The sequence below is a fragment of the Mustela nivalis genome, assembly GCF_964662115.1.
Source record: "Mustela nivalis genome assembly, chromosome: 7".
NCBI lineage: Eukaryota > Metazoa > Chordata > Mammalia > Carnivora > Mustelidae > Mustela > Mustela nivalis.
The window spans coordinates 401,414-415,942 of record NC_139026.1 but is presented as its reverse complement, the minus strand read 5'-3'; the positions used below and the strand labels follow the sequence as shown (position 1 = coordinate 415,942).

Here is a 14,529-nt window from a genome sequence, read left to right as displayed (position 1 = left end):
CTGGGCCGTCGGGCTCCCGGCCGGCATGTCTGGGAAGGGCCGGAGCCGCTCCGTGGTGGTTCCGGGGAGCGTCCCTCCCTGCGGGGCAGCCGGGCCGATCTTGGTCCCACGGACATGCACCATGGCCTGTGGAGATTGTGTTTTTGGCTTTTAAAAATGTCTGAAGTTTTTTTTACTCAGGTAATTTTAACTTAAAATGAACTGAAGCAAACGTCAGGAAATAACGAGCCTTAAATCTGATCGGGACAAAGAGGATGTCTTGGTTGGGGGTCAGGGTGGGGGGGCCAGTGAGCCTGGGGAAGGGTCGGCTTCAGCTGCGGAGCTGGGCCGGCCTCCGCACGCTGACCCCCACCCCCCAGCTGCCCCCTCGGTCAGCCCTTGGCTGGGGGGCATCCAGGGCTGCGGCCCCTGGGCCTGAGTCTCCCCCCCACCCCCCCAGGCACAGAGGACCACACCTGCTTCTCGTGCCGCACCCTCAGTGGGCAGAGGGTGCAGGTCCCCCAGAGCCCAGCAGTTGGCACGCGCGCTGGCAGGTGCCCGCCGCCATTCTGCGGCCCCGCACGGGGCGCCCACCCCAGGCATCTGCAGTGTGTGTCGTCGCTGCTCCTGGTCATGTCTGTGACGCATCTGTGTGGCCCGCCTGGGGCCCGGGGCCCTGCTCCATTGTGTTTGTGTCCGACAAAATCAGGTGAAACCCACGGCCGTGAGCTGGGCTGGACCGTGTTCTTCCTGTCACGTACGTGCGTGTACACGTTCCTCAGAAACTGAAATAAAGTCTAATTTTGGAAGCTCCTGTTCGGTGGAATGTGTGGAAACGGGACTCGGGGGGGTAGGGGAGGAGGTGGCCCGGGCCGCTGGCACTGCCTTGGGGCCTGGAGGACTTCCGGCCACTGCCTGCCTCTCACAGAAGATCCTATTCCCGGGCCCAGTGAGGACACCCGCCAAGGGGAAGTGTGCTCAGAGGGGCAGCCCAGCCCTTGGGATCCCCGCCCCTGGGAGGGCAGGTCCCCAGCACCTGTCAAAAGGTGCGGGGGACCCGTGGCTCAGATCTGCCCAGAAAGAACAGTGAGCACCACAGGGGGCGTGCGGGGAGGCTGGTCGGGCCGTGGGCTGGGCTCCGCACCCACCATGTCTGCACCCCCAGGAAGCATGGCCGCCTGCCCCGTGCTGGGTCTCGCTGCTCTGCTCTGCCTCTCCGCGCCTCAGGCCAGCTCCGTGGTGCAGTATCGGCGGCCGGTAAGGGTGGCCGTCGGGCCAGTGGCTCTTGTGAGTCCGACATGGGCTGGGCCTCCCAGAACTACTGAGCCTGCCTCTTACCAGGATCCTCTCTCCACAGGTGCACGTGGTGCTTCTGGAACCCCAAGGTCTGGCTGCGTGGGGTGGCGGAGGGAGGGGCTGGCCGGGTGGGCCCGAGACAGACAGCCTCTCACCTGTCGCGCACAGGTTCCCACCCGGCAGGTCTCACTGCCCAGGAGGACCCAGCGGGGTCCCTGCCCAGAGCAGCCTGAGGGGAGGGCAGGCAAGGACGCGGCCCCACTGTATTCCCTCCTAATGCGGGCCGGGCTTGGGGTAGCGCTCGGCCCGCTGCCAGGCCAGGAGGACGAAGGTGGGGAGGCCAAGACTGACCTTGCGAGGGCAACAGGTGAGGGCGTGTCCGGGGCGGCGGGAAGAATGGAGGGTCTGGCCACGGGCTGCCGGCCGGCCAAATTCCAAAGAGGCCTGGGAGGGTATGGCCCAAGGTGAGGGGTCTGGCTGCCCACCTGCCAGGAACAAGGTTGTGAGTCGTCTGGCAGACTCTCGCAGGGCGTCTGCAGGAGGACAGTTCTGGTTCCAGGCACCGAGAGAGCATGGCCCCTTCCCAGGCCCTGAGCCTTCCGGGCCCTCTCTCCTGCAGGGAGGGACTGCTCTCACATCTGGACGCAGAGACCCCGCGCCCCGAGCGGTGTGTACGCCGTCCAGCCAGAAGGAGCCAGCACCCCCTTCGAGGTGAGCACCCCACAGCGAGGGCCCAGGGGGTGTTGTGTGTGTCACCTGGACCAAGACAAGAGATGGCACTGTCCACCTAGCTGGGGAAGGGCCAGCCAGGCCAGGTGCCGCTGGTGGAGTCCGTCCTCAGACCCCCCCGGGCACAGAGATGTTCACGGACGTTGTGTTACAGTCAGGAAAGGCTGGGAGAAACCTAGGCTTCCACCGTGAGGGGTCTGAACAAAGAGAGGGCCCAGGAGACAACGCCGAGTGAAGAAACAGACACAGAGCAGGGCGCAGTGACGTCGGACCGGGCAGCTTCCTGGGGCCCAGGCCCTTACTGCCAAGCTTCATCCCCTTTCTGAGAAAGTGAATTTAATGGGATACAAGTTCACTGATACTGACAAGTAGAAAAACAACGTTTCAGTTTTCAAATACAGTGTTTAGGGGAGCATGGACAGGAGAGGGGCAGTGCCTGCCACGGGCTGGCCCTTTTCCCAGGTTCTCTGTGACATGCGCCCGGACGGTGGCTGGACAGTGATTCAGAGCCGAGACCAGGGCCAGGGGACGCCTCTGGACTTCGAGAGGTGCTGGCAGGAGTACAAACAGGGCTTCGGAGACCTGAGAGGTAGGACGGTGCTGCCCAGCGGCCCAGGGGTGTAGCCCTCCAGGCCTTGACCCCCACTGGGGACACAGGGCAGAGATGGAGGAGGCCGGGGTGGCCCGTCACACAGCAGCCTCCGCCTCTGCAGGTGACCACTGGCTGGGGCTGGACCACATCTCTAGCCTGACCTCCCAGCCAGGCCTGCGCTCCGAGCTGCGCGTGGATCTCCTGGACGCGGCCAACCATACGCTGCAGGCCCACTACGATGACTTCCGCGTGGGCAGGGAGGAACAGTTTTACCCGCTGACCCTCGGCCGGTACTCGGGGAATGCAGGTGAGTGCTGGGAGATAAGGGGCCCTCTGGGCTCTCCGGCCTGTGGGGAGGGGGACTCTTGCAGCAGGCCAGAGGAGGGAAGGGAGTGTGGGCCCCTGGAGCCCCCGTTTTCCAGCAACATCTGCCAGCCTCTGTGCTCTGGGAAGGGCGGCCGCTTCCTGAGCACCTGCCCTCGGGTCCCAGATGGCCAGACAGCGAGTGGGGGGCCTTGGGGTCAGTTGGCCCGCCACCCACACTGCCACAACACTGCAGGGGATGCGTTCCGGGGCTTGGGCCACACGGACAACCAGGAGGGCTGTGGCTTCAGCACACTGGACCGTGACCATGACCGCTGCTCGCCTTGCGTGGACGGTGCCCAGACCTTCACCAGCTGCAGCCATGATCGCTCGGGCGCTGGATGGTGGTACAGCACCTGCGGCCGTGCTGACCTCAACGGGCTGTGGCCGGAGCAAGCTGGGGCCGCCTCGGGCATGCGCTGGGCCGCTGGTGACCACCAGCCCACCCTGCGCGCCAGCGTGCTGCGCGTGCACACCACTGCTGCCGGCAAGGTCTAGGCCTCCCGCCAGTCCGTGTCCGAGCCTCATTAAATGTTTAAGCCTGGCTGTCCTTGTGGTCTTCCTTGGGGTCGGGACTGGGGAGGGGCCAAGCTCTGCTCTGGCCCAGCCTGGCTGCTCAGACCCTGCTCACCCGGATGTCTGTCCATCCAGGACAGGCCTAGGGAAATCCAGGCGGCCGTGCAGCCCAACATTTAGGCCAGAAGCCAGGTCACCACATCTGAGAAGGCACTACCCCTTGGTGCTGGTTCCTCCTGGAACCCTTGGCACCCACCAGAGCCACCGCTGGCTATGACCTCTGTGGGGGCAGCCAGCAAGACGCAGAACCTAGTACTCTTGAGCCTTCAAGAACCCGATCCCACCAGACTCCAAGGTCTGTGTAAGACAGTGGAGTGAGGGGGCACGGAGATGTGTCAGAAGGGCCTGGGACCTGGGGAAGTTAGGGGGGGCAGTGACAGTAGGCTCAGGCCAGGTCCTCTACGCAGTTAGGAAGAAGACTGGGAACAGGGTTCTCTGCCAACAGGCCAAGTGAAGGCCCCGGTGAGCATCAGTGGGGAGGGAAAGTCGGGCTGCAGGAGGAGACCCTGGGGCTCTGAGCACCTGTTGGGACCTAACCACATTGTCCCCCACAGAGAAGGTAGTGTCCTTGACCATCTCAGGGATGACGACTCTGAGCTGGAGAGGGGCTGAGGGGTTCCCCAGTGTCACAACTGGCAGGGCCAAAGATGGTTCACATGAGCTCTGGGAGGCCCACGTTTTGGTCCCAGAAGAAAGTTCCACAGGTGGCTCCTAGAACTTAAGGGTAGAATCCAGCCAGGAGGGAGCTTGTGCCTTTGTCCAGGGTCCCCTACGTAGCTCCTGGTCTTGGGTTTTAGTATGGGGCTAGGTGGGGGAGAGGGGGTAGGAAGCCCTTCCAAGGACCTCCATCTGGGGTTCTTTTCCAGCCTGAGTATCAGAGGTCTTTGTTCTGCAACAGGCCTCCTGGCTTCTCTGGGGCAGACGCTTGGAGGCCAGACTTGGCTCTCCCCAGCCTCCCGGACAGTATATGGGGAGCTTCTCTGGCCAGGCACTGTTCTGGAAGAGCTGGCCCCAGATCACGCCGACTGCGTGCCCTCCTGGAGCCCCGCGAGGAGACCGGCACGGAAAACACCGGAACACGAGGGCGTGAGCTCGTGTCGGGGGTGCTCGGAGGGGAAAGTCAAGTTCCCGCGGGCACTTCGGGAGGCACGCGGGGCGGCCCCGAAGCCAGGACGCAGGAGCAGTCCTGCTCCGAGCAGAGGCAGAGCAGGGGCAAAGGGGCTCCCGCACCGGGGAGGAGCCCGGCCCGGCCCGGCCCGAGCGCTGCCCGGTCTCAGGCTTGGCTTCGCCCTGGGCTCGTCGCGGCCCGTCCCCAGGGACACGGGCCCTCCAGCCGGGCTGAAGACGCCTCCTTCCCTTCTGCCTCGCTGCCCGGCGCAGCCGAGGACAATCCGGAGACAGGCCCTGGCACAGCGCGGGGCCAGAGCTGACCCTGGCCTCCCCCCGGGGTCGAGGGGCACCCCTGGTGGTCGACCCGGCACGTCTCTCAACACGGGTCAGCCCGCTCGGAGCTCGGAGCCCCGACTGTCCGGCCTTTCCCGGGCCGGACCTCCAGGGACCTCCAGGGACCCGCTGGCTCGTCACGCAGGCCCGGCCTCCCCCGCTCCCCGAGCGGCTCCAACGCTGGGCCACAGGCCCGCGGAGGCGGACGGGTCGCGGGCGGCCAAGTCCTCCCTCCCCCCGCCCCGGCCGCCGCGGCACCGCCCCTAAGGAGCGCACCGCCCCTAAGACGCACGCCGCAGCCAATCAGAGTCAGGCTTTCGCGGGCGCGGCCCGCGCAGGCGCACCAGCGGACACCTCCGCCGGCGATTGGACGACCAGGCACGCCCGCCGGGCTTCCGGTCGGGGCAAAAGGGCTTCCGCCGCAGCGGCGCCGCGGATGGCCGCGCTGGGGGCCGCGCTGAGGGCCTCGCTCGCGGCCGCCCGTGCCCGGTCGGCGCCGCTGGGCCACCGCCCGCCGCACGCGCCCTGCTCCGCGTCGGCCGCTGCCCGCGGCGCTGCCATGGAGCCGGCGCCCCGCTGGCTGGCGGGGCTGCGCTTCGACAACCGCGCCCTGCGCGCGCTGCCCGTGGAGACGCCGCCGGCCGGGCCCGAGGGCGCCCCGTCCTCGCCGCGGCCGGTGCCCGGGGCCTGCTTCAGCCGCGTGCGGCCCGCGCCGCTGCGCCAGCCGCGCCTCGTGGCGCTGTCGGAGCCCGCGCTGGCGCTGCTGGGCCTGGGCGCGCCGCCCGCCGACGCCGCCGCCCGCGAGGCGCGCGAGGCCGAGGCCGCGCTCTTCTTCAGCGGCAACGCGCTGCTGCCGGGCGCCGAGCCGGCCGCGCACTGCTACTGCGGCCACCAGTTCGGCCAGTTCGCGGGGCAGCTGGGCGACGGCGCCGCCATGTACCTGGGCGAGGTGTGCACGGCCGCGGGCGAGCGCTGGGAGCTGCAGCTCAAGGGCGCGGGCCCCACGCCCTTCTCCAGGTGGGCGCGCGCGGGGGGCGCGCGGGGGGCGCGCGGGGGCGCGGGGCGGCGGCGCGGGGCGTGCTCAGGCCACGCTTGTCCTCCCTGCTGCCGGGCGAGGTGGAACTGGAGGTTTGGTCCGGGGACAGACACTGCGGCGGGGAGGGGGTGTCCCAGGGCCCCGGCGGAGGGAAGGGCTTGTGCAGAGACCCGGAGGTCACAGGGAGACGACAGAAGGGGGACTGGGGCTGCCGAGCCTGCGCCCCCGCTGCAGGACTGGTGCCAGGTGCCCTTGGCCCCTCTGGCCGGCCGGGGAGGGGACGTGCTGGCCCCGGTCCCGCAGCTCCAGCCCCTGCTGTGTCCTGGTCCCGAAATCGACACAAGGACTTTGGAGTCCGTTCTGCCTGTGACCCCGGGTTCGCCGCCTGCCCGGCGCAGCCAGCCTTGCCTGGGGAGGCAGGGCCGTTTCTCAGCAGCCGCGCAGACAGCCCAGGCTTGCTCTCCAGCATAGCTGCTGTGCGTCCACCCACAGAGTCGCCGTGTGTGGCCGGTGCCCTGCACAGGGACCAGAACCCCTCAGATCCAAGCCCCCAGTGGACACTCTCCCAGACACAGGCTTCTGAACACTTGCAGGCCAGGGACCTGGGTCAAGGTCCCCACGCCTGGCCTGGCAGCTCTTAGACCGGTCCTGCCTCTCACGTACCAGACGGCGCTGGCAGCCCATTCTGCTCTGTCCACTCAGCGCTTGGTGCCTTCAGTCCGTATTTGCTAAATACTTGTTGAATGGCTGAAAAGCCACACCTAAGCGGTTTTCTGTGCAGAGAAGTCCTGAGGGGGAGTGTTCTGGCCAGTCCCTGTGGCCTCCCCAACCCCCCCGGGAGCTGAACACATCCCACGCCCCCTGCCTGCACCGCAGCAGCTCCATCTCGGACCCCAGAATAACTCATCCCTCCTCCTCACCTTCCTGTCCCTGGAGGTCTCCGGAGGTCAGCCTCACGCCCCTGCCACCACCCAGACAGCCTGCGCGGAGCTGTCCGCACCGGCAAGTGAGGCGAGGGTTCCTGCCCCTCCAAACGCCGCCTTCGGGCCCGCTCACTCTTCGAGCACCGTCAGACTTCGTGTGTTCAGTTTGGTCACTTATTTTTGCCGGTTGCTACGACGTGCTCAGGAGAGGAACCCTCTGGACATCTCTTGTATTTGAAGACTTGAGTGTTTGCAAGTCCATGTTTTAGACTTGAGGTCTGCTAGAGGGGTCACTCATGCCTGGAGGCTAACGTCCCGAGTGGCTGTGTGTGGCTTCAGGCCAGCCCTGTTGGGTACCTAGATGTGGACTTTGGGGGGTGGGCGGGTGACGTCCTGCCTGCTGGGGGCTTGGGATTTGGGGAGATGCCTCTCCTGGCGGGTACAGAAGAGCTTTGGGCCCATCCCACAGCTCGGCCGGCAAGACACGGGTGTGCAGGAGAAGGGAGTGCTGTCGCGTGTCGTGCTGGCCCTGTGGGTACAGAGAGGCCCTTTATCCTTGCTGTGTAATTGTCCAGTTCTGGCTTTTGCTTTGGGAACCCTGCCTTGGGCAAGAAGACAGGCTGCTGATTTTCAGGACCGTTTTTACCAGATTCCAGATTCAACTGCGCGGTGCTGGCTTCCTGCCGAGCATGAGGTCCAGCCGGGTGAGAGTCGTTCCCAGGCCAGGGAGGGGAGGGCTGACATTTGAGGACAGGTCTCTGTCCCAGTTCCCCACACGGACTAGAAGGAGGTGAGTGGGGTGCACTTGTCGCTCTGGCCAGAGGCTGCCGCAGGGAGCCCTGCGTGACTGCCAGGCCTGGTCTCCAGAGGTGTCACTCACACTGCGACGAGACGCAACAGCAGGCATTTGTGACAACTGCAGCTGCTTAAAAGTTCACAGCGGACGCCTGAACGGACGCCGTACCCCACGCCCACGAAGGAGAAGACCCCGTCTTGTCAGGGTGTCAGCCCTTCCCAGTTTGACTCCGGATTCAGTATGATCCCAGTCAGGGCGCCCAGGGCCTCGGTGGGGGAGCGTCTGCCCCAAGCCCCGTGTTGGGCTCCCTGCTCGGCGGGGAGTCTGCTTCTCCCTCTCTCACTCCCCCTGCTTATGTTCCCTCACTCTTCTCTCAAATGAATAAAATCTTTTAAAAAAGTACAATTCCGATCAAAATTTCAGCGTTTATTTTGTAGATACTAATGATGGGATTCTAAAGTTGACACGGAGAGGCGCGGGCTGAAGGACAGCAGAGTCGGAGCACAGACACTGCCCGACTCCAGGCTTGACTGTAAAACTGGAGTAACCAGGAAGGCGCAGAGCTGGCGGGGGCACAGGCCATGGAACAACAGACAGACCCCCCGTAAATGCTGTCACTTAGGACACAGGAACAAAGGCGGTATACGGAGCAAAGACCATCATCCGAAGAGTTGGTGCTGAAGCAACTGGATGTGTACACACCAAAAATGTACCAGACACGGACCTCAGACCCTGAAAAATTGAAAAATTAACTCAAAAGGGATCATAGACCTAAACATAAGATGCAGAACTATAAAACCAGAAGATAAGCTAGAAAACCCAGAGGACGTTGTTTGGACATGATTTTTTATTCTTTTTTTTAAGACTTCATTTATTTGAGAAAGAGAGTGAGAAACAGCATGGCGTGGGGGAGAGACGGGGGAGAAGCAGGCTCCCCACTGAGCCAGGAGCCCGATGCAGGGCTGGGTCCCAGGACCCTGGGATCATGACCTGAGCCGAAGGCAGATGCTCGACCAAGTGGGCCACCCGGGCGCCCTGGGACATGATTCTTTTGGCACAACATGGAAGGCGAGATCCACAAAAAAAAAAAAAAAAAAAAAGTCACGGATAAGCTGGACTCCAGTGAAGTTAAAACTTTTGCAACTGACAGTATCAAGAGAACAAAGAAAATATTTGTAGAAGACATGCTTGATAAAGGACTGTTACTCAAAGTAGACAAAGAACTCTTAAAACTCGGGACGCCTGGGGGGCTCAGTTGGTTAAGCAACTGCCTTTGGCCCAGGTCATGATCCCTGGACCCTGGGCCCTGCATGGGGCTCCCCGCTCTGCTATTCCGTCTGCCTGTACTCTCTTCCTCTGCCAAGTATGTACTTGACACAGATCACAAGCAGGCAGAGAGGCAGGCAGAGAGAGAGGAGGAAGCAGGCTCCCCACAGAGCAGAGAGTCCGACACAGGGCTCGATCCCAGGACCCTGGGATCATCACCTGAGCTGAAAGCAGAGGCTTTAACCCACTGAGCCACCCAGGCGCCCCTAAATAAAAAATCTAAAAAACAAAAAAAAACGAGTTTTCAAGTCCTGGAAAGGGCTGCCTGAGATCCTTCGCCCCTAACTGTACGAGACTAAAGTAACGAAAGCAGACTTGCACACGTACCAGTGAGCGTGCAACACGCCCGCCTGGCTAGGTCCTGGGCAAGAGGCCTCACGCGGCCCTCGCCGCCCTTGGCATTAATCTGGCTCCGCGGGCTAGGCCCCGGCTGCCGGATCAGGGGCCGTGGTCGGGGCCTCTCGGTATCCGGAGCCATCGGACCTGGAGATCTTTGTGGAGGACGGCCGAGCCCGCCCGCTTGCTGCTGGAGCCTGGGCGTGGCCCGGACAGCTGCCTGACCGCCGCGGCTGTGTGATTTCAGGCAGGCCGACGGCCGCAAGGTCCTGCGGTCGAGCATCCGCGAGTTCCTGTGCAGCGAAGCCATGTTCCACCTGGGCATCCCCACCACACGGGCCGGGGCCTGCGTCACGTCCCAGTCCATGGTCGCCCGAGACGTGTTCTACGATGGCAATCCCAAGTACGAGAAGTGCACGGTCGTGCTGCGGATAGCTTCCACTTTCCTGAGGTAATACTGCTGCCCTCCCGCGGGCGGCCGCACCTTGCTTGTCAGGTGGCCTCGGCGCGCAGGCCGGAAGTGCGCCGCAGGGACGTGCGCGGAGCCCATCCCCCGCTGGGCTCCTGCTGCGGGGGAGGCGGGGTGCAAAGGCACCCGGCGTTTCCTGGGTCGGGAGCCCTGTCCTGCGTGTGGATGGCTGCTCGGGCCCCCGTTGCCCCCAGGAGAGAGGAGGAGGCAGAGAGGCGGCCCGTGTCCCTGGAGCGGGGCGCCCTGAAGCACCAGTGAAGGGGATGGTCTCAGGCCGGCAAAAGAGGGGCCGCCCAGATGCAGGGCTCTGGGACCCAGAAGGACACGGAAGTCACCCAGAAAGTGGCCTTGTTGGGTGTCAGGAGCCACGCCTGCTGTGCCCCCGTCCGCGGGGCCGTCCTTGCTCACACCCCCGTCCTCAGCCACGGTCCCTGCTCCTCCTCCCTGATGTCACTGTGCCACCTGGCCTCACCCGGTTCTGACCACGGGAACCCACGGCTGTCGGCAAACGGCTGTGACGTCTTTTGGTCCCCTCCGGCGGAGCCGGACAGACCCCGTGTGCTGGGGGCCATTCCTGCGGTGCCTGAGCCTGAGCGCCTGGCTTTGTCTTTTGTCCTCCGGGGCCTTGAAGAGCCTGGGTGGTCGTCTGCCTCCCCCCAGGAGACCAGGGCCACCTCCCTGAGGGGCGCTCCCGGCAGTCTGACCAGTGAGTGAGCGGAGGTGGGGAGCGCTGCGGGGCCAACCCCGTGCACCCCAATGGTCATGGTGGTCGTTCAAGCCAGAAGTGTCTCCGGACACTGCCTCCGTCCCCTGCATGACACGAGCACTCGGTTGTAGAGCTGACCCCACTTAGGACTGGTAGGACGCCAGTCACCGACGCTGTCCTTGGGGTAGGGGGACGAGCGCAGAGCCCTGCTGGTCCCGAGCCGGTCGTGCCTCCCTGGGCCTCCCGCAGAGGCACACATGGTGTTGGCCAAAAGCAGAATGGGTCTGCATGTGTCACTCAAAGACGAGTTGTGCTTTTCTTGGTTTTGTTTTAATCTGGGTGTTCTTCCTGGCCTTGGCCACAAGGCGTGGCGGCAGGCTTCTATCCCAGGAGGCTGGAGCCGTGCTGAGCCCGGTACAAACGTGGGTCTTCCTCCAGGTTCGGATCCTTTGAGATCTTTAAGTCCGCAGATGAGCACACAGGGCGCGAGGGCCCCAGCGTGGGGAGAAACGACATCCGAGCGCAAATGCTCGACTATGTGATCAGCTCGTTTTATCCCGAGATCCAGGCGGCGCACGCCGAGGACCGCGCTCAGAGGAACGCCGCCTTCTTCCGGGAGGTACGGGTGGCCGCGCACCGGCGTCCCGCCTGCTGGTGCGACTCGGTCTGCCTGGCGGATGGACAGAGGTTCTCTCTTGATGTCCCTGCCCTTCTGAGTCCCTCCCCTGTCCCAAAGCCTGTCACCTTTCGTGAGCGTTGAGCAGGACTGACTTCTTGGGAATGCTGCATGGAGGGTCGGGGTTCTTGGACACACCCAAGGATCACGGTCTCCGTGGCACTGGAGGTGCTGTGTGCCCCCGCCAGGCCCAGCAGGAAAACGGGGTGGGGGAGGACCCCGCTGCAGGGGAGCCTGGGTGCCGGTGGGACTCACAGACAGTCCCAGTGGGGCCCCGGGTGTAGCAGCCTGGACCCAGCGCAGGTTTTGCTGGCTCGGTTTGCACCCGGTTATCCTCCCGGGCCAGAGTGGTGGGGATGGTCATGGCTTCCGGGTGTTTTTGGTTTCATGGATAAAAGCCCAAATTAGTATATGAAAGAGACAGACGGGGTAAGTGGAAATTAGAGCCCACACGTGTGCTTTTCCCCCTCTCAGGGCTGAGTGTGCGCCCGGAGGGCGGAGTCTTCGGCCGCAGAGCTGTCCTTGGGGAGGGGGGGCGGGGCAGGGGGCACCGTGCATCTGTCCTGTTTCAGGTGACCCGCCGCACGGCCCGGATGGTGGCGGAGTGGCAGTGTGTGGGCTTCTGCCACGGCGTGCTCAACACGGACAACATGAGCATCGTGGGGCTCACCATCGACTACGGGCCCTTCGGCTTCCTGGACAGGTGAGCCGTGCGGGCCCCTGGGGGTGGCTGCAGGTGCGGGGCTGCCGTTCTCCCTGTTCTGTTTGGAAATGCTGGGTCAGCTCTTCCCAGCGGCAGAAATCCCCCGGAAGGTTCCGGGACTGGAAATGGCCCCGGGGGGCCCGAGCAGGAGGAGGCGGTGAGCAGGCGGAGGTCGTGCCGCTCTGCTGCTGACTGGGCGGGCGGGCGTCTGTGGCTGCGGCATCTGGACCTGAGCCGCGGGCCAGCAGCCCAGCGGGGCAGGGCGGCGGTGGCCGCGCAGAAGAGGCCTGCCTCACCCCCTCGGTGGTCCCCTTGCCCCTTGTGGCAGGTACGACCCCAACCACGTGTGCAATGCCTCGGACAACACCGGGCGCTACGCGTACAGCAAGCAGCCCGAGGTCTGCAAGTGGAACCTGCAGAAGCTGGCGGAGGCGCTGGAGCCCGAGCTGCCCCGCGAGCAGGGGGAGGCCATCCTGGCCGAGGAGTTCGACACCGAGTTCCGCTGCCACTACCTGCAGAAGATGCGCAGGAAGCTGGGCCTGGTGCGCACGGAGCTGCCCGACGACGAGGCGCTGGTGGCCAGGCTCCTGGAGACCATGCACCTGACTGGTGAGTGGGGGCCGGTGCCTCGGCGTTGGTCAGTGAACTAGCCACAGCGCAGAACCGACTGTTTCAGCCCTGCGGTGTGGGGTTTGGGGGCAGCCACCGCCCCCACCCGTCTCCCCACCAGACACCCTGTCCTCATTCCCCCGCTTCCGCGCCCCTGGCAGCCCCGGTCCGGCGTCTGTCTCTGAATCGGACTCCGTGCGGGGCCCTCAGTGATACGGGCCCAGGCAGGGTCTGTCCCGTGACAGCGCCGAGGACAGCGTCCCCGGGGCCCCCGATGGTGTGGTGGGTGTCGGCCTTCTGGGCCTCTCGGGGCTGAGGGAAAGCCCGCGGTGTGGACGGACCACACGTCACTCCTCCGTCATCGCTGCTGCACGTGGGTTGTCTTCCCCTTGGCCTGTGTGGGTAACGGCACCCCGAGACAGACGTACGGACGGACATCCCTTTGAGTCCCTGCCCTCGGTTGTCCCAGCACCGCGCGAGCAGAAGCGTCCAGTTGTGCGTCCCTCCAGCCCTCGGGAGCGCTCTGCCTTCCTCCCCAAACGGTGGTTTTACGAAATTGAGGACGTGTCCTTCTGTCCGTTTGTTTTTCCCACTGTGCACGGGCTGAGAGGAGCCCATGTCCTGTCTTCGGGTGAACCGTCGCGGCGGAGCGCGGCAGCGTGCCCAGCAGGCGCTGATGGCTCGCGCTTCTGGAGGCTGGAGGGCGGAGGGCGGGCTGCCGTGTGGTCGGGCTGCCGCTGAGGGCCTCCTTCCCCGGCAAGGGACCGAGAGGGAGGGAGGGCGCAGACCCTGTGGGAGGCCACCGCCGTCCTCGCCCGGGTGCTGGTCTGCGTGGTCTCTGCTCTGGTGTCCGGGTGACGCTGCTCTCATGAGTTAGGAAATGTTCCCTCCTGTTCAGAAGCTTGGGAAGAACTGGTGATCATGCCCCACGTCCAGCAGAACTCAGCCGTTGTCTTTGCTGGGAGGTTCTGATTGCCCAGTGTCCTCGCTTGTCTCGAGACTTCCCGGATTTTGTGTCTCCTGAGTCCGTTTGGGTAGATGGCGTTTCCAGGGCCTTGGCCGGAGTCGCCCAGACTCTCCGCAGTCACGGCCACACTCCCATTTCTGATCTCAGTTACTTGCCTATAACCAAAAATGTCCACCTTCTCGATCTTTTCAAAGAATCAACAACTCTAGGTTTCAGTGACTTTTGCTGCTTTTTTGTTGTTTCGTTTAACTCTGCTGTACCCTCTGTTCCCTTCCTGTCGGCCAGCCTTCCTCTGCCTGTTCCCTTTCTAGTGCCTTACGGCTACGGTTAAGTTACTGGTTGAGGCTTTTTCCCTTTGAGAGGAACCGACCTGGACCAGTGTCAGGGTCACGAAACCATCGACTCCCATCACCACACGGTTGCGTTGTCGGTGATCAGCACCGTTAAGTCCCGTCCGACCACTGCTTCCGTGGCGACCTTCAGTATTTGCTTCCACAGTCTCCTGCCCCTAAGTATTTTCTGATTTCCCTTGTGATTTCTTCTTGGAGCCCCTGGTTCATCTTCACACTCTCTGGGAAATCTCTGGTTCTCCTTCTCTGAGTTCTGTCTTCATCCCTTCGTGCTTGGAGAAGACGCCGGCGGACTTGCTTTATGGCTGAACACGCAGTCTGTCCTCGAGAGCGTCCCATGTCCTCGGGAAGACAGGTATCTGTCTGTCCGACGGAGTGGCCTGACCGCGTCCGCGGTCCTTGTCGGTCTGCCCTGCAGACGTCCCATCCGTTCTCCAGAGCGGGGCAGGGAAGCCTCTGGCTCCAGGGAACCGTTCCGTTTCACCTTCCGTTCCACAAGTGCTCAGTTTGTAGGGTTCCAGCCGGGACCCCTTCTCGGTGAACGGGCTGTCCGTCAGCACAGGACGCCCTCGTCATCCGCGGGCCTCGTGCCGACAGCAGCGGGCCGGCCCCCTCTGCAGCCTACGGTCTGCCTGCGCTTTCTCCTGTCCCTTC

At 64.0% G+C, this 14,529-nt stretch overlaps 3 protein-coding genes across 12 annotated transcripts in view; 2 read left to right on the top strand and 1 right to left on the bottom strand.

The window, feature by feature from the left end:
- Positions 1 to 373: 373 nt before the first annotated feature.
- Positions 374 to 3,505, top strand: LOC309869020 (angiopoietin-related protein 5-like; the record flags this gene model as incomplete). Of its 5 annotated transcripts, XM_082739456.1 has the most annotated exons (8): positions 374 to 736; positions 1,145 to 1,236; positions 1,337 to 1,364; positions 1,444 to 1,642; positions 1,895 to 1,986; positions 2,467 to 2,593; positions 2,718 to 2,903; positions 3,156 to 3,505. In XM_082739456.1, the coding sequence occupies 5 exons, from the start codon at positions 1,552 to 1,554 to the stop codon at positions 3,455 to 3,457; spliced, it is 798 nt and encodes a 265-aa protein (XP_082595582.1). In that variant the 3' UTR covers positions 3,458 to 3,505. The 5 variants fall into 5 exon arrangements, with proteins under 5 accessions (XP_082595582.1, XP_082595580.1, XP_082595581.1 ...); XM_082739454.1 differs by lacking the exon at positions 1,444 to 1,642 and having other exon boundaries at positions 613 to 736; XM_082739455.1 differs by lacking the exon at positions 374 to 736 and having other exon boundaries at positions 752 to 1,236.
- A 1,894-nt stretch (positions 3,506 to 5,399) lies between these two features.
- The window catches only part of SELENOO (selenoprotein O), a 10,798-nt gene continuing 1,668 nt past the window's right edge, over positions 5,400 to 14,529 (top strand). The window contains exons 1-5 of the mRNA XM_082739462.1: positions 5,400 to 5,995; positions 9,643 to 9,846; positions 11,009 to 11,189; positions 11,819 to 11,949; positions 12,278 to 12,562. Of these exons, the coding sequence (XP_082595588.1) occupies positions 5,415 to 5,995; positions 9,643 to 9,846; positions 11,009 to 11,189; positions 11,819 to 11,949; positions 12,278 to 12,562 (1,382 nt within the window). The 5' untranslated portion in view covers positions 5,400 to 5,414. The remainder of the gene's footprint in view (positions 5,996 to 9,642; positions 9,847 to 11,008; positions 11,190 to 11,818; positions 11,950 to 12,277; positions 12,563 to 14,529) is intronic.
- TUBGCP6 (tubulin gamma complex component 6) overlaps positions 7,094 to 14,529 on the bottom strand; it is a 29,132-nt gene continuing 21,696 nt past the window's right edge. For 2 of the 6 annotated variants that reach the window (XM_082739410.1, XM_082739414.1), the window contains one exon: positions 8,563 to 12,595. The gene's annotated coding sequence lies outside the window, so the exon portion shown is untranslated. Of the gene's footprint in view, positions 8,466 to 8,562; positions 12,596 to 14,529 lie in introns of those variants that run through there. The other 4 variants (XR_014313941.1, XM_082739412.1, XM_082739413.1 and 1 more) reach the window with 4 other exon arrangements.